General features: G+C 39.4%; 1 protein-coding gene across 5 annotated transcripts in view; it reads right to left on the reverse strand.

The window, feature by feature from the left end:
- The window catches only part of LOC143022420 (uncharacterized), a 49,551-nt gene that overhangs the window by 22,793 nt on the left and 7,589 nt on the right, over positions 1-19,169 (reverse strand). For 2 of the 5 annotated variants that reach the window (XM_076180606.1, XM_076180607.1), the window contains exons 6-8: positions 9,370-10,566; positions 8,646-8,726; positions 877-984 (exon numbers count right to left, since the gene is read on the reverse strand). In XM_076180606.1, coding sequence (XP_076036721.1) covers positions 877-984; positions 8,646-8,726; positions 9,370-10,566 — 1,386 coding nt within the window. The remainder of the gene's footprint in view (positions 1-876; positions 985-8,645; positions 8,727-9,369; positions 10,567-19,169) is intronic. The other 3 variants (XM_076180609.1, XM_076180608.1, XM_076180610.1) reach the window with 3 other exon arrangements.

Raw genomic sequence — 19,169 nt, forward strand, 5'->3', positions numbered from 1 at the left:
TATGATTTTATGACTACAACCATGTAGTTTAGTTGTCCTCACACTGTATTTCCCAAAAATGGTTATTTTCAAACAACAGACACACTGGGCTTCCATTTAGTCTGTTATAACAAGGAGCGAGTTTACGTCCAAAGATGTCAAGAAATACAGTTTCAACATAGATGAATTACTCCTACACTGGCTTAAAGTTAACCTAGCCCATGTTAAATCCAAAAGTTATTTCAAATTTAGGTGTATTAGTTGGAGAAAAAGTGATGGGATCTCACAATACAGTATAACTCCTTTCTCGTAAATTACCATTATGTGAATACGCATACACCATCAATTAAATTTAGATTAAGTTATGATAAACAAGTAAGCTTGCTGGATGAGCAGGTTAGGGCATCGTTACTTGTGGCGAAGGTCGAGGGGAGGGCGGTTTGAATCCTGCCACCAGTGAAGTTGAACCAAGGGCATGGTTAATTAAATTCCACGCTACAAAGCCCTCTATGAGGGGCACCATCCTAGCCTTCTGATAGGGGGGTGTGTGTGACGTTAAACCATATCATCATCATCATATCATGATAAACAAAGTGATGCTAGCCAGCCCGGTGACTTAGAGGATCACTACTTCAGTAAGAAATCAGGATTGGAGATGGATCAAAGTTCCCTGGTGGCAATTTCATAGTATTGCAAGCTACCTTATTCCATGTAACAAGGCACCAAACAAGTCCTCTCTGAGAAGGGAAGTTCATAATGTAAAACTAAATCACGACAAACAGAGGACAAGACACAGGACTTTTCGAGCATACTTCTATCCTTTATACTGTACAGTATTAGTATTAGGTGAATACGTTACTCGTATAGTATTAGAAAAAAAAAAAAAAAAAAACTTACCCTGCTTTCTTCCGACAATGCTCGAGCCCTACACTGAAGGCTTGGATCACCCGACAATGAAGACCCTAAAGGCAGTGAACCGGTGAGTTGTTTCCCTTTCCGAACATTCTGCATTCAAGAAAAGAAAAAAAAAAGTTGATAAAAAAGTGTACTTTGTGCACTGAAAGAGCAATAGAGAATATTAACAAGAAAATAGGCATACTAAAACCAATCATAAGCACATGCTTTGGACATTTGAAACTAATTTTTGTCTATAAACAAATTATAGAACCACACTCGACTATTCTTCCATGGCTTAACTCTTAACAACCAGCAAAGCAATCATGGACACTTTATAAATTACAAAATAAAGAATCGAGAATAATAACAAGATGCACCAATACTACTCTGATAGAACACCTGCACTCAGTAAATCATTGTCAGTTCTCCTTATGTGAAAAGATTGAAGAAATACTATAAAAACTGACAGAAAGCTCTTGGTCTGAGGACCAATTGTCAGCCTCTTGGGGCTGCACACCCAGATTTTGGTGTGGGTGTTGACATGTCTGGAAGACAGATAGCAGGGGAACAATTCTCTTTAACATCAGTTTTGCAGGCACCCCTATCATTACACTTATACATTAAAATCAACATGAATAGGCAAAAAAAAAATATAATATATAAAAGTATATACATTATATATTATATATATATAATGTATATATATATATATATATATACATATATATATAATATACACACACACATACAGACAGATAAGACTTATTAAAGTAGGATAAAAGAAAAACAAGAGGACGTGAAAAGAAACTCAAAAAGGATAGTGATAGAAGAGATCTGAAAAAAAAAAAAATCCACACAGAGTGGTGGATGTCTGGAATAAACTGGGCAAAATAATAGCGTGTGCAAAAACCATACAAGAATCTAAGAACAAACTAGATGCTGAGAGATACAAAGAGGTGTCACTACGAGCATTGCTCCCCTTTCCATATAATACAACTAGGTAAATACACATGTGTGTGTGGGTGTATATATATATATATATATATACACACACACACACATCTTGAAGAGATGCACATTTTTATAGAGTCAGTTTGGCTTCAAATCTGGAAGGTCGTGTGTACCAAAACTTTTAATCTTTTACTCAAGAGTGATTGATGTGCTGCAAAGAGGAAGAGGAAGAGGAAGAGGAAGAGGAAGAGGAAGAGAGAGAGAGAGAGAGAGAGAGAGAGAGAGAGAGAGAGAGAGAGAGAGAGAGAGAGAGAGAGAGAGAGAGAGAGAGAGAGAGAGAGAGAGAGAGAGGGGGGGAGGGGGGGGGGGTGGACTGTGTGTACCTTGACCCAAAGAAGGCATTTGATGAAGTACCTCGTGGTCAACTTTGTGGAAACTGGAGCATGATGGAGGAATGAGTGGCACACTATTACAATGGATGAAAGACTTTTTGAAGGAAAGATACACGAGGACAGTAGTAAAAGGCAAGATGTCAAGATGGACATCAGTAACGAGTGGAGTACCACAAGGTTCAGTGCTTCCACCAATAATGTTTTTTGTCCATGGATGATGATGTGATGCATGAGGTGGAATGGGTCCGATAGGGGATGAGGTAGTATATGTGAGCAAATTTTGACGCAGCCCAAAGGAATTTCTCCCCATCTTCTCCTTTATGCATGGGGGGACGGAGAGGGGGGATCGCCAATTTAATGAAGTGGCCTTGCTGTGGATGTGCTGTGTCTTGCAACACTGCTTCTGACCCAGGGCAGTGGACAAGGTGCAGGGATGACCCGTCATCCAGGAGGTGCTAAGATGAGAGGGAGGGTGGAGGGGTGTGGAGTGTATTCAGGGATGGAATGGGTGGGAATGATTTTATGCCTTTTCCTTTTTGGCTACCTCCCTTGTAAGGGGGAAAAGACCTTGGTATATTTATGTATGTATATATGTATGTCAATGACATGATAGAAGGAACAAGCTATGCTAATATGTCTGCAGATGATGCAAAATCATGAGAAGATTGAGAAACAGGCTGTGGTAATTACGACTTAGTACCATCCACAGCCGTCTGGATGCCATCCAGTACCATCAAAATGACTGACAAGCAGCATATAATTAACTTGATGCATGTTTTTTTGATGAAAATTATTTCTTCTAAATCATATCTGTAGAAATAAAGAAATAAATTTTCCTCTCCTGACAATCCCTGCCCTGAACAACCAATGCTTACTAGTTGAACGACAACACATTTCAACCAACAAGTAACAAAAAATGCTCAACAGGAAGCGTATACCATTTTCACCACAAAAACATGTATTATGTTAATTTATATGGTGCTTGAGTTACTTCTCTGTCCAAAAATGTTACCTGACAGTCTTCATCGGTCGACTTGTAAGCATTGGTGGTTTGGAGATTTTTTTTCTTTTTTTTTTTGTATCCCCTCATAAATATTATATATATATATATATATATATATATATATATATATATATATATATATATATATATATATATATATATATATATATATATATATGAGTGGAAGGTTTTTTCAAGGTTAATATGGAAGGTGAAACTGAGAAGGGAGATATGGGTTTTTGTAAGTGTATATGGGCTTGGTAGTGAGAAGAGCAAAGAGTAAACAAAGGCTTTTTGGATAGATTTAAACGAGTGCATAGAGGTATTAGGGACAAATATCAATGTAGTGGTATTGAGAGACCTTAATGCTAGGGTAGGAGATGAACCAATTGATGGAGTGGGTAAGTGTGGATTTCCAGGAAAAAATAGTTGTGGAGAGTTGATGGTGGAGATGTATCTAAAGAGTTAATGATAGCAAACACAGTGTTTAGGAAGAAAGTCAAGCATAGATACACATGGGAGAGGGTGGTGGATGGAAGGGTGGTAGATAGAGCGTTAATGGACTATATAGTGGTAACCAGGAGTATAGTAGGAAGAGTTAAGGATGTACATATTCTAAAGGGTGAGAAAGGGGGAATATCAGATAATTTTTTGGTGGATGGAAGTTGAGAGTGGAGGATAGATGGAGAAAGGGGAAAAGGACAGAAGGTAGGGAGGTGCTTAAAGTGAACTGCTTAAATGAGAAAGAAAAGAAGTACAAGAAACTGAGAGAGGAGTGGGAGGGAGTGAAGGATAGAGTAGAACTAGGAGTGGAGGAGGAATGGGGAAAGTTCAAGGAGGGAGTCACAAGGTGTGCAAAGATGGTGTGTAGAACAAGGAGGATGGGATGAAATAGAAGGTGGGATGAGGAAACAAAGAAGGTTGTAGAAGAGAAAAAGCGAGCTTTCACAGATTGGTTACAAAACTGGATGAGAGAATCATATGAGAGGTACAAAGAAAAGAGAAGTAAAGCATAAGATAAAGGAGCCAAAGAGAGATGTGAAATGGGGTAAGAGTATAAATGAAAATTTTGAAAGTAATAAAAAGATGTTTTGGAAGGAAATTAAGAAAGAGGAGGTGAATCAAGTCAAGAAGAAAATGTGAAGGTGCATATATATTTATATATATATATCTATATATATATATATATATATATATATATATATATATATATATATATATATACATATATATATATATATGAGTGTGTGTGTGTGTGTGTTTACCTAATTGTATTATACAGGAAGGGGAGCTATGCTCATGGTGTCCCATCTCCATATCTCATTTTATCTAGACTGTTTTTAAATCCGTGTATCGCTTTTGCACACACCACATTCTCATCTAACTTGTTCAAAATGTCTATTTTCCTGTGGGGAAAGCTGTTCTTATTCAGATCTCTTCTATAATTGTCTTTTTTATTTTCTTTACATGTCCTCTTGTTTCTCCACTATCCCATTTTATTAGATCCTCTCTATCAATAGTTTCTATGCCTTTCATGATTCTATAGTTATCAAGTCTCCTCTCTCTCTTTATTGCTCCAATGTCTGTGACTCAAGTTTTGCCAGCCTCTCCTCATATGATAGTTCTGAGAGCGTTGGTGCCAATTTCATAATTGCTCTTTGTATTCTTTCAAGTTTTGTTTCACTTTTTTGTACTTGTTGACCACGTTGTTGCTGCATACTCCAATTTTGGTCTTATCAAAGTGACTAGTATTTTCTTCACCATTTCTTTGTCCAGGTATGTAAACAACTGTTTGTTCTTATTAAATACAAGTTTCTCCAAACATTTTGTTTATGTGTTTCTCAGGGGACATATTTTTCATAATAATGACTCCCAGGTCCTTCTCCTTTTCCACTTTTTTTATTTCTTCCTCTCCCAATGTATATGATCCCACTATTCTTTTTTTGTTTCTTCCAAATTCCATTATACTACACTTCTTAATATTGAATTCCATCTCCCACTTCCTACTACATTCCCATACTTTATTAACATCACTCTGCAGCGACTCACAATCTTCTTTGGTGTTCACTTTTTTCAACAGTTTTGCATCCTCCACAAAGAAGCTCATATAACTTTCAATTCCTTTATCCATATCATTTATATATATAGTAAACATTACTGGAGCCAAAACTGTTCCTTGTGCAACTCCACTAATCACTTCATCCCAGTTAGAATGATTGTCTCTTTTCACCACTCTCATTTTTCTTTCATACAAGAAGTCTTCCATATCTCTCTTCCCACAAAGCCATTATAGGAGACACATAATTTACCACACACTTCCTGCTCTTCTTGTCCCTGTCCTCTATTTCTATCATAATTATTTCCACTCTATTCTTTCCACATGTAACATTCATCACATTTACATCCTTCTTAGTCAGGAACATAACTCCACCACCTTGTTTTACTTCTCTGTTTATAATCCAATAATTATATGCACCATGTCCTACACTGTTGGGTGGTAATGGACCTTTCAATTTTGTCTTTACAATTCCCATTATGTTCGGTTCTTTTTCCTTCAGGTAATCATTCAGTTCATTCAATTCTGTTATTAAGCCATCTACACTTGTGAAAGACACTTTTAATTTTCTGTTACCTCTATCCTGTTTTCCGTTTCCCTTCTGTTTTTCTCTACTATAAACCATTTTCTCACTTTCATATCCACTACTCTCTAATAGAATTTATCTTTGACTCTGTTCTGTTCACCTTTTTCTCCTTAGCTTCGAATCTTTTTGTTTTTTCTTCCTCTCTTTCCTCTTTATTCATCTCTCTTTTTATCCATACCTGTTTATACTGATCACTTTTTGCTAGTTTCCCTGTTTTTGATAAGACATTCTCTGCTGTCATTTGTGACCTGAATTTAACCTTAACCCCTTCCATACAGTGCCGCACACGTAGGCGTCATGGACTTAGATCTCGGTGGCAGCAGCCAATGCCAGCCGTACGACGTGTCGTAATAATACTCGCATCATAAAATATAGTCACCGCTTATATCGATCGTTCTCTCTTCACCCGTGAATTTTGATAACCATAGAAAATGCGATTACAAAAGAATTAGAAAGAATGTCATTATGGAGGGGCGACTACAATAAATATAATCAAGACGCCGATATGGCAGCCTCGCGAATACACTCGCTCCCCATGACGCCTACGTGTGCGGCACCGTATGGAAGGGGTTAATTGGTCTGGTCTTGTCTATACTGTATTTCCCTAGCCTATAAATTTCTTCAATTTCTTTCTCTATTTCTTATTCACCTTGACATATTTTTAATACCTTGTTTACTTATTCTTTCTCATCCCTTACTCTTGTAGTCCTATTTGGATTACACTTCTCTTCCAATCCTAATACAATTACATACATATACCAAGGCTTTTTCCCCCTTACAAGGGAGATAGCCAAAAAGAAAAAGGCATAAAATCATTCCCACCCATTCCATCCCTAAATACACTCCACACCCCTCCACCTTCCCTCTTATCTTAGCACCTCCTGGATGATGGGTCATCCCTGCACCTTGTCCACTGCCCTGGGTCAGAAGCAGTGTCGCAAGATACAGCACATCCACAGCAAGGTCGCTTCATTAAATCAGCAACCCCCCCTCTCCGTCCCCCCATGCATAAAAGGAGAAGACAGGGAGAAATCCCTTCGGGCTGCGTCAAATTTTGTTCACACATACTACCTCACCCCCCATCCCCCCACCCATTCCACCTCATGCATCACATCATCATCCATATACAACTATTCTCCATTCAACCCTGTCTTCTGTCCTCTCCCGTCCTTCCTCAACAGACATTCCCCTCTTCCCCAAAGCCCCCTTCACCCCATCCATCCACCTCATCATAGGATGTCCCCTCATGTTCACTCCCTCCACACCTCCTTTACCAGTCTCTCTTCACACATCCTTTCCATGTGTCCAAACCATCCCAACACTCTTTCATCAACCCTATCTCCCAATTCCCTTTCCACCCCCGTTCTCCTCCTCACCTCATTTCTCACTCTATCTAGCCTAGTAACCCCCATCATACTTCTCAGACACCTCATCTCAACACACATTCAAACTCCTTCTCTCTTCCTCTTTTATGTTCCACGTTTCTGCCCCATACAGTGCTGTTGGCACAATCACTCCTTCATACAGTCTCCTCTTAGCATCCATTCCCAATATAATTATACATACATACATATACCAAGGCTTTTTCCCCCTTACAAGGGAGGTAGCCAAAAAGGGAAAGGCATAAAAACACTCCCACCCATTTCATCCCTAAATACACTCCACACCCCTCCCACCCTCCCTCTCATCTGAGCACCTTTCTTTTAATCTTATTATATTCTCCTTCTCTCTCATCACTTTAATAACTGTCCTGAGTGTGTTTCTTTATCTGTTGTTTCACTTTATAAATTCAGTTTTGCTACCCTCCTGGACTTTGTTCCTACCACTTCCCTCTTTTGCTATGGACTCTCTATTTTCTTTATTATTCCTCTTCAATTTCTCATTCTCATCCTTTACTTCCCTTAATTGTCTTTTTAATTCTTCTACTTCTTTAGTTAGGTTTTGATTCTCCTTCTTTAGTTCTTCCAATTTATCAACTCTTTGTGTAATTATTGCGAGTTGGCTAAACCTAACCTCCCGTGATTCATTCGTGTTTATTAGTTTTTCTTCTAGACTTGCTAATCAGGGGAGGTTGTCTTCTCCTCCTTCATTAAATCCATAGAAATATTTTTCTCCACCTCCCATTGAGCTACTTTTACCTATATCCCTACTTTTAACCCCTTCGATACAATGACGCCTACGCAGGCGTCATGAGGAGCAAGTGGGTACGCGAGGATGCCGATGTCGGCGTCTTGATTATATATATTGTAGTTGTACCTGCGTGACCCCCATACTCTGTAAACTGGCTTCATCACATTTTCTATGGTTATCAAAATTCACAGGTGAAAGAGAATGAGCAATACAGCAGTAACTTTATTTTTTATAATGCGAGTATTACGACACAACATTGCACGACTGGCAGCTAATGCTGCCCGCGAGATTTTGGCCCGTAGTGAAGGGGTTAATTCCCTTGTTCGACATCAGCTGTGTCATCTGCACATCGTTTGTGACACCCCTTCTAGCATTTGAGGCATGTTCATCCCCTTCTCCATTTCCTTCCACTATCTTCAATAATGCCTCCACTTCGCCTTTTTTTTTTTTTACCTACCCACTACACCACAAGCTTTTCCCTTCCCTACTATACACCACAGGTACTCCCTCATCGCTGAAATCCACGAAAGTTGCATCTTTTTTTAGTTCCAATCTTCGCCGTCAATCCGACGATGTGTGTATGCATGTGTGTGTATATATGATCTATAGAATAAATTATCTATAAAATGTATAAAGCACATGTCTACTTACATCAGGAAGACGCCATTTGGACTGATTGCTAGTTTCTTCATAATAGTATATTTTCCCCTCATCATTTGATGCAGTCCACCACTAGAAAAAATATAAATATGGCAAAGCATTCAAGCATAGTTAAGCAAAAGCACAATTGTTTTAGTGCACTGGATATTTCTTGTACATGTATTATCAATAAACATCAAAATATCCTCTGGAGATAAAAAAAAACAAGTAATTCAGCTGTTAGAAGTTAATTTTTCCTTAGAAAAGAAATAAACCTTGCAGAAAAAAAATAGTTAATTTTCCTCCATTAAAGTTTTGCATTCATCAAATTGAAAACTACCTTAGGTTACTTCTACTTTGAAATTCTTCATGCACACATCAATACAATTAATAGTTACCTGAAAACAGGCCTTAACAAATAACATATCTAGATATGTCTCATCTTGTGCACTAAAGGCATAAAATGGGTTTGGTATTCTTAGCAGTGATACCAATCAGACAGTTTTTAATAAACTGCTCAATGCAAAAGCTTGTCACATTTGTTAGTGCAATAAAATGAGAAATCTACAAGTGGGTACTGTCTTAGTACATATGATAATACTCTGAATTTCTAATATATACAACAAAAATCCTGTTGCACTTTTAGAAGGCTAAGATCTGTTCTGAACAAGCAGCAATGCACATTAGATAATTGCTAGACTCACAGCAGAAATTAAGCATTTGTACATAGCAATACCTTATCAAAAGTTATTTCTTCAAAATCTTCCACTTCCGATTCACTTGGGGATTCATAATATAATCCTTTAACTCTTTTCAGACCAAAAGCATCATCACAGATAGATTTAAATGAGAGGACTGATTCTTCATCTGCAATTTCAAACATGGAACTTCTTACATCCAAAGGGCTTCCACTTTTGCATCTTGATAAACCTCTGAATGTTGAAAATGCCATTCTATTTGCACTACTTGATGAGTTATTTCTGTATACCAACCCATGATCACTGCTTTTAGTTCTATCAAAGGTTTCAGCTTCTTCACCCGCCAAATCCGTATTCTTGTTTCGATCATTCTCATCAGCAGTGCAGCTGGATTCAGATGACTGAGAAAGTTTCTTCTTCCTCGATTCAAAATGTTCGGTAAGGCCTTTTAATAAATTGTCATAATTAGGATTCTGTTCAACAACAGTTTTCATTCTCCCTTGAATATCACCACTATAATTTCCCGGTACATATTCTTTCCTCTTAGAGGATTTACTTTCTAAACTGCTCTCTGCATGTCCCAAAGATTTTCTTTGATATGGGATGTTACAAATTTTTTCATTAACTCCACTGAATTGGTCAACTTGGCTGATTAACTCTATAACAGCCCCACCAGTCTTAAAACTTGATTTTTCACTTCTTAAAAAGTCTTCAGATTTGGTTCGATGATGAGTCTTTTTGATTATAGGTCTTGAAGACTGTGACTGAAGTACACTATCCTCACAAATTAATTTGAGATTTTCTTTAGCTGATTCCGTTTCCTCCACTGGCTGTGCATGCCTTCTACGGGGTGGCTTCACTGGTGGTATTTTCATGTTTTTTCCATGCAGAGGTGCGTGTTGGACAGGTTGTGACAAACATCCTGTTTCAGATATCTCGATACTCTTTTCAGACTCACAATAACCATCAGTTTGTGAATGGTTGTTTTCACTTTGAGTTTCTGAATGTGTACATTTCATATTGACATTTGGTTTTGGAACATCTGTCTCTACTTGCAAGTCTTTTGACAATCGAAGAGCTGTTTGGTAGCTCTTCCTTACATACTGTTTGTTTGCATGATTAGCAATATCTACCTCAGCTACACAATGGTAATGCTGATGCTGAAATACTGTTTGATACTCAGGAACAAGCCTCTCCATATCATCATCATCACACATTTTCTGAAATTTGATTTGCTGAAAAGAATTTGAGCAAAATCATGTATGATAAAACAACGTGACTATAAAAAATTAAAATTACTTAAAAGTCAAGTACACAAAAAGCAAACTAATTGATTTTTCAGAGTACTTAGACATTAGCACACAATCCACTTTTTTGTCCTATAAATTCACTTTTACTCTCTTCTACAACTTTAACCACAGTAGAACTACTCTCGATCTTTTGTATATGTATGAAAAAAGAATCCATATTTACAAAGCTTGACAGTTTGACATCTTTCTTGAAACAGAACTATAATTCTTGTTAAAGCTATCACAGATGAAACACTAGTTTCTCGTTTATAAAAGGAAATCCTTGGTACTTTATATCTAAATCACAAGACTGATGGCTCAGGAACTCCACAGGATGTAAGACATCCTCTCTCAGCTCAGCACACCAGATAAGGACAAGCTCACTACCATGATACATGATATAATACAATTATTTTTACTGGTTACAATCCTATAGTCTCTGTAAACTAATGACTGAATTTAAAACTGAAAACGTAAACAAATAGAATAAAATAAATAAAATATTTAATATGTTAACAATAATCATAATAAAGTAATCATACCAATTATAAAAACAATAATAATATTCATCATGTAAAAACTATGTTATTACATTAATAATATCATTATTGTTGTTATAATTGATATTACTACTTTATTATGATTATTGTTAACATATTAAATATTTCAGGTGCCAAAATGAGAGGGAAAGAGGAGGGTGGAGGGGAGTGGAGGGTGATGAGGATGGAAAGGGTGGGAGTGGTTTTTATGCCTTTGTTTTTTGGCTACCTCCCTTGTAAGGGGGAAAAAAGCCTTTGGTATATGTATGTATGTATGTATGTATGTATGTATGTATGTATGTATGTATGTATGTATGTATGTAATAATGTAATAATATTAAAAAATAATAACAGTAGTAATAATAATAATAATAATAATGTGCGAACATTGTGACGAATGTGGGTAGTAGGTAAAGGGAAGACGGGCTAAGGGAAATACTTTTAATCCTGACTAGTTTTGCCTGAGTGTCGAAACTAGTCAGGATTAAAAGAAGCCATTCAGGCAAAACTAGTCAGGATTAAAAGTATTTCCCTCAGCCCATGTTCCCTTTACCTCCTACCCAAATAATAGTAACACATATACTAATGGCTTTTTTCCCCTTACAAGAGAGGTAGCCAAAGTCAAAGGCATAAATCCACTCCCTCCCATTCACCACCCCTCTCCCCCTCTTTTCTTGGCTCCTCCTGGATGATGGGTAAAAAGCAGCAACGACTGCAAAAGCACCATTCATTTCTCCACATAAGCTCGGACTATAAGGAGTCTGATGTTTGTCTACTATGTTATTTCTGAAGAACCCTTGCTGGGGAAACATTAAATATTCTGGATCCCATACACTATATTTGGCCTCTTTCCCACAATGATGGGTCATCCCTGCATCTTGCCCACTGCCCTGGGTCAGAAGCAATGCAGCAAAAAAGAGCACATCTACAGCAAGGTCGCTTCATTTAACTGGCAACCCTTACTCTGTCCCTTCATGCAGAAAAGGAGAACATAGGGAGAATTCCCATTGGGCTTCATCAAAATACCATTCACACTATACAAGATTTTAAGAAAAAACTTGATGCTGAGAGATACAAAGACAGGTCACCACAAGCATAGCTCCCTTCCCGTATAATACAACTGGGAAAATACATACTTCCTCACCCCCCAATCCCCCACCCATTTCCTTCCATGCAGCACAGCATCATCCATACACAATCATTCTCCACTCACCCCTATATTTTGTCTTCTCACTCCCTTCCTCAACAGACATTTCCTTCTTTCCCAATGCCCCTTTTACCCCATCCATCCATCTCATCCTTGGTCACCCCCTCAAGTTCACTCCTTCCACACCTCTTTTACTAATCTTTTTTCACTCATTCTTTCCATGTGCCCAAACCATCCCAATACCCTTTCATCAACCCTATCTCCCAACTCCCTTTCTACCCCTGTTCTCCTCCTCACCTCATTTCTTACCCTATCCAGTCTAGTGACCCCTACCACACTTCTCAGGTATTTCATCTCAAACACATTTAAACTCTTCCCCTCTTATGTTCCATGTTTCTGCCCCATACGGTGATGTTGGCACAATCATTCCTTCATACAATCTCCTCTTAGCTTCTATTCCCAAATATCTATTTAACATTACACTTTTTAATCCCCACAAGGCATTTACTTGCTTCTCTCAATCTACATTCTACCTCCACCTCCACTCCTCCCTTTCCTGCCACATTTGCACCTAAGTATCTAAAGCTATTCACTTCCTCTCTCTCCCTTAATACTCACTTTCAATTTGCTGTTCACTTTCTCCCCTTGTACATCTCATCACCTTATTTTTACCCACATTTATGTTCAATTTCCTTCTTTAGCACACCTTCTCAAACCTGTCACTAACTTCCTTAATCCCTCTGATCCTGCTACAAATGCAGTGTCATCAGCAAACAACAACTGGCTTATCTCCCACTTTTCTCCATTTTATTTAACAATCTCCAATCCCCGGCCCATTACCCTTACATTTACCTCTTGCACCACCCTATTCATATTTAAATTGAGCAGCCAAGGCAATATAACACATCCCTGGCAAAGTCCCATCTTTATCTCAAATCACTCATTCTCTCCATTTCCAATTCTAACACAGGTTCTACCACTTTTATGAAAACTCTTAACTGCTTTCCTCCTATCCCATATATCTGCAATACCTCCCACAGTGCCTTCCTGTCAACAGCCTTTTCCAAATCCATGGAAAAAAAAAAAAAAAAATCCTTACATTTTCCTAAAACCTTCTCACATATCTGACTTACCACAAAATTCTGATCCATGCAACCCCTACCTGTCCTAAACCCAATGTACCTCTCCAAATACTCCCTCTATTCCTCTCCTAATCCTCTCAATGAAAACCCCCCCATAAGCCTTCCCAACTACACTCCAACAAACTGTTCCCTCTGAAACTACTACGCTCACACTTGTCCCCTTTTCCCTTGTAAAGCAGAACTATACAGGCACTCCTCCAGTCCTCTGGTACTCTATCCTCTTTTAGACAAATATTAAACAACTTCACCACCTAGTCCACCATCACTGTACCTCCCTTATTTAGACAATCGGCATGACACACATCCAACCTAGGTGCCTTACCTGATCTCATCAATTCAATAACTGCTTTCACCTTATCTTTCATTATTTCTCTATTTTCCTAATTCATCACTGTCATTTTCTTAGCACTTCCCACTGCAACTGCCTTTCCCTCTCTTTCCTCCTTCACTTTTAGCAACGCCCTAAAATAATCTGCCCATCTTCCTCTCACTGCTGTCTTTTCCATTAAGATCTGTCCATCTGCACCTTTTACCTTTTCTTCTCTACTTGATTTGCCTCCTCTTCCTCTCTTAATTTCCTTCCAAAACATCTTTTTATTACTTTCAAAATTTTCTGTCATACTCTTACCCCATTTCATACCTGCTCTCCTCTTGGGTTCCTTTACCTTATGCTTTACTTCTCTTTTCTTTGTAGCTCTCATACAATTCTCTTGTACTATTTTGTAACCAATCCGAGTGATCCTTTCTTCTCTTATACAACGTTCTTTGCTTCAGCATCCCACCACTCACTACCCTTCCTTCTATTTCCTTCCATCCTCCTTGTTCCACACAACATCTTTACACACCCAGTGACTCCCTCCTTGAAACATCCCCATTCCTCCTCCACTCCTAGTTCTATTCTATCCTTCACTCCCACTTCTCTCAGTTTCTTCTTGTACTCCTTCTTTTCTTTCTCATTTAAGCAGTTCACTCTAAGCACCTCCCTACCTTCTGTCGTTTTCCTCTTTCTCTATCCTCCTCTCTCAACTTACTTTGCACCAAAAAATTATCTGACATCCCCCCACTCTCTCCCCATAGAACTGTACATCCAAAAGTTTTCCTATCCTTCTGGTTACCACTATATAGTCCATTAAAGCCCCATCCACCACCCTCTCCCATGTGTACCTATGCTTGACTTTCTTCCTAAACATTGTAGTTGCTATCAACTCTCTAGACACATCACCATCAACTCTCCACTACAATTTTTTCCTGGAACTCCACACTTCCTAACCACTCCATCCATTGGTTCATTTCATACCACAGCACTGAGAGTTCTCAATACAATTACTTTGTCATTTATCCCTAAACCCTCTATATACTCATTCAAATCTATCCAAAAAGCCTCCTTTTCTTCTACACTCTTCTCACTACCATGCCCATAAGCACTTACAAAAACCCACATCTCTCTCCCCAGTTTCATCTTCATCCACATTAACCTTGAAGAAACTTCCTTTCACTCTACTACACATTTAGTATGGCTACCTCTTCTCTCCCTTGTCTTCTCTACACTCCTGACACCCTACCAACTACACTCCCAACTCAAAATCATCCCTCCCTTTCAACTTAGTTTCACTCAATACCAACACATCCATCTTTCTTTTCAGAAACATACTGCCTATCTCTTCCCTTTTCTTCTCATCTTTACCACATCCATGCACATTAAAACACCCAAACCTTAGGGTTCTGGTTGGAAAAACTCAAAATCACCTCTACCTTTCAACTTAGTTTCACTCAATACTAACACATCCATCTTTTCAAAAACATTTTGCCTATCTCTACCATTTTATTCTCATCTGTACCACATCCATGCACATTAAAACACCCAAACCTTAGGGTTCTAGTTGGAAAAATCCCTGACCTTCTTATTCCTTTTTTTCTTTTTTTAAATGCCCCTTTAGGGCTACAGAGAATAGTATGCCTAGTCCTATTCCCATCACTTTTTTGTCGCCTTTTATGACTCGCATGGAAACAATCGGTGGCAGTATTCTTTCTCTCCTACCACAGGGTTCAACGAAAAAGGAAATGAATATTCAGAGAAAAGGTACAGGACAGTATTAACAACTTTAGTATGACTTAAATTTTTGCACACAGCATCAGCAGCCATATGTAATTTGCATCACACGATTTCCATTACAAAATACAAAGTCACTGCTATATTACTCATTCTCAGGAGGTGCTAAGATAAGAGGGAGGGTGGAGGGGTGTGGAGTGTATTCAGGGATGGAATGGGTGGAAATGATCTTATGCCTTTCCTTTTTTGGCTACCTCCCGAGTAAGGGGGAAAAAGCCTTGGTATATGTATGTAATAATAAACACAGAAAATGTGATCAAACCAGTTCACAGAATCTGGGGATAACTCGTATACAAATACAAATAAAATATATAATCAAGATGCCGACGCTAGCATCCTCGTGTACCCACTCACGGCTCATGACACTTATGTAGGCATCATCATACTGAAGTGGTCAAGAGTGGAGGAACAGCATAATGGAGGGACAGTTTCAGTATAATAAAGTAGCATTTCTCTATGAATAGAGATTTCTTCTATCACAGACAAAATGATGTGTAGCTCTGGTCTGTGGGGGCACCCCATATAGACCCTAAAGTATTAGCTGCATGCTACTGAGCAGGTTTTCACCCCAGAAGACTAAAGTTTTCTTTGCATTTGTCATCAATTAAGTGCATGAGCACAACAATGGTGATACAAAAAGCGATGGAGGAGCCATCAACCTAACAGAGAATCACTGTGCCTTGTGGCATTGGATGATTTCTGGACCAGAGGCTGCCAGATTGATTGATGAATTTGAAAGCGAGGTTCAGCACAAGAAAAAGGAGGACACAATGCATTATGAGTGAAGTCCAAGTGTACAGAAGTCTTTTGTAAAAGATACACACTCATTCATGAATGTCATAGAGGAACTGGGAAACACCTTTGAAGAGGGCAGCCAGTTCTTGTTTGTCCTTCACACTAAAGAAATTCCAGATGCATCACCACTAGAGAACATTTGTACTGTTACACAGACTGGTCAGAAGTAGTTTGCTGTCTCATACACAGAATCAAGTCAATTACTGACACTATTCACCGCAACAAATTACCTTTGTTTGGTACAAAGACCCAACAGCAAATCAAAACCAAGAAGCAGCAGAACTCTCTCAAAAGTCAAAAGTGATGTGCAACTCTTTTCAAGATTCTATATAGCCTGCTAAGCACGAGATGGCAACTTGGAAGAATTTTTTACACATGAGAGTCAGGCATGTCCCCCTGCCTTCTCAGTCAGATACACTCCATCTGAGGATGAGGAGCAACTTCCTAAGATGTCTGGAAGACCATTCAGAGACACAATCAGATGCATCCACTGTCACTGCCAAGGTTCTTGATGAAACCTGGTACAGTGAGTCCTCCTTATACGGTAATTCTTTATCCGGTAAATTCACAGTTACAGTACTTGGTAATTACTATCCTCGATTCTATTTCTGGTGAGAAAAATTCGCAGATACAGTATCCACTCATGTTTTGGAGGTAAAATTAGATCTTTTGAAGAGGAAAGAGCAGGGAGAAGGTACGTCTGCCATAAGTCGAAACTTGGGTTCGGTATATGGTAATTTCAACTTGCGGTAAGGTTTTCAGGAATGCAAATGTACCGTATAACAAGGACTCACTATACAACCAAAACATTTGAGGAATATCCAAATCAAGTTTTCATTCCTTACATCCATGGACACCTTCAACATTGCTCACTTCTTGACCTCGTGTGGACAACTACAGTCCTGACTTGCTGAAATCCACACCCAGAGAGGAACACGGCAAAAGTGTGAGAAGGCATGCTGACAAGTCAGCAACCATTCCAAGAAATTGGCAGTTTCTTGCGTGTAGATATCAGCAAAGAGGAGCTCTTCCATTTCCTTTCTGAGGCAGTCATTGACTCCTTTGATGATGGTAGTGGAAGTGCTAGCAGTGACAGATGGACAGCAAGTACTCTGTTCCATCCCAAGAGAGTACAAGATCATTTGCTGTACACATGAGGAGACTGATACTTGCTTGATGCTACCTGCATGCCATGCTGCTGAACACGGCAATCATCAGATCTTTGTCCAAACTGTAGATACAGATGTGGTGGTTCTGGCAGTGAAACTTGCTCTGTCACTGTCAAATGAAGATGAACTTTGGATAGCCTTCAGGACAGGCAAAAACCCCCGTTTCTTGGCCCCTCAAGAGATAGCTTCATCTCCAAGTCCGAACAAGGAACGTGCACTTCCAATGTTTCATGCCCTCAATGGGTGTGACACAGTGTCCTCTTTTGTGGGACATGGTAAGAAAAGTGCCTGGGCAACTTAGAACACTACTCCAGAGCTCACCAATGCACTGCCGACTCTAACTGGTGCACAGACTGAAATTCCAGAGGAGGCAATGCAAGTCATCCAAAGATATGTTGCCCTCCTCTATGATCGCACCAGTACACACAGCAAAGTGAACAAAGCAGGAAAGAAGAGGCTTGTAAGGAAGACTTCAGTGCAGCATATTCCACCCACCTATGCTGCCCTGGAAAAACATGTCAGAAGGTCAGTCTTCCAGGGTGTTCATGTCTGGGGTCAGATGTTGGCTGCACAGCCACAGCTACCTCTATCAACAAGCTGGGATTGGACTAGGGATGAAGAAGATAGCTCCTAAGAGCAGTTCTTGACCATACTCCCTGAAGCTGCAGAAACATGTAAGGAGCTGGTGTCATGTGGCTGTAAGAAGGGCTGCAGGCACTACAAGTGTGTGGCAGCAGATTTGGATTGTACTGTCCTCTACTTCTGCAAAGGAGAATGTGTGCAAGATTGATTTGTGAACAAACCGCTTGCCTGCTGTTGTTTTCATCACTTAACTGTATTGTGATGCATGAGGTGGAATGGGTGGGGGGATGAGGCGTGAGGTAGTATATGAGAGCAAAATTTGATGCAGCCCGAAGGGATTTCTCCCCGTCTTCTCCTTTTATGCATGGGGGGACGGAGAGGGGGGGTCGCCGATTTAATGAAGTGGCCTTGCTGTGGATGTGCTGTGACTTGCGACACTGCCTCTGACCCAGGGCAGTGGACAAGGTGCAGGGATGACCCATCATCCAGGAGGTGCTAAGATGGGAGGGAGGGTTGAGGGAGTGGAGTGTATTTAGGGATGGAATGGGTGGGAATGATTTTATGCTTTTTTCTTTTTGGCTACCTCCCTTGTAAGGGGGAAAAAGCCTTGGTATATGTATGTATGTATGTATGAAATGAAATGTCTGAGAAGTATGGTAGGGGTTACTAGGTTGGATAGAGTGAAAAATGAGATGGTGAAGAGGAGAGCAGGGGTGGAAAGGGAGTTGGGAAATAGGGTTGATGAAAGAGTATTGGGATGGTTTGGACACATGGAAAGAATGAGTGAAAAAAGATTGGTAAAAGAGGTGTGGAAGGCAGAGGTGGAGGGAGTGAACACGAGGGGGCAACCAAGGATGAGATGGATGGATGGGGTAAAAGGGGCACTGGGAAAGAGGGGAATGTCAGTTGCAGAAGGAAGTGAGAAGACAGAAGATAGGGGTGAGTGGAGAATGGTTATGTGTGGACGATGCTGTGATGCATGGAAGGGAGTGGGTGATGGATGGGGGGAGCGAGAGAATATATGTAAATATTTTGACGGAGCCAAAAGGAATTTCTCCCCATCTT

This window comes from Oratosquilla oratoria, chromosome 44 (genome assembly GCF_046742065.1).
Source record: "Oratosquilla oratoria isolate Oo_2021 chromosome 44, ASM4674206v1, whole genome shotgun sequence".
Taxonomy (NCBI): Eukaryota; Metazoa; Arthropoda; class Malacostraca; order Stomatopoda; family Squillidae; genus Oratosquilla; species Oratosquilla oratoria.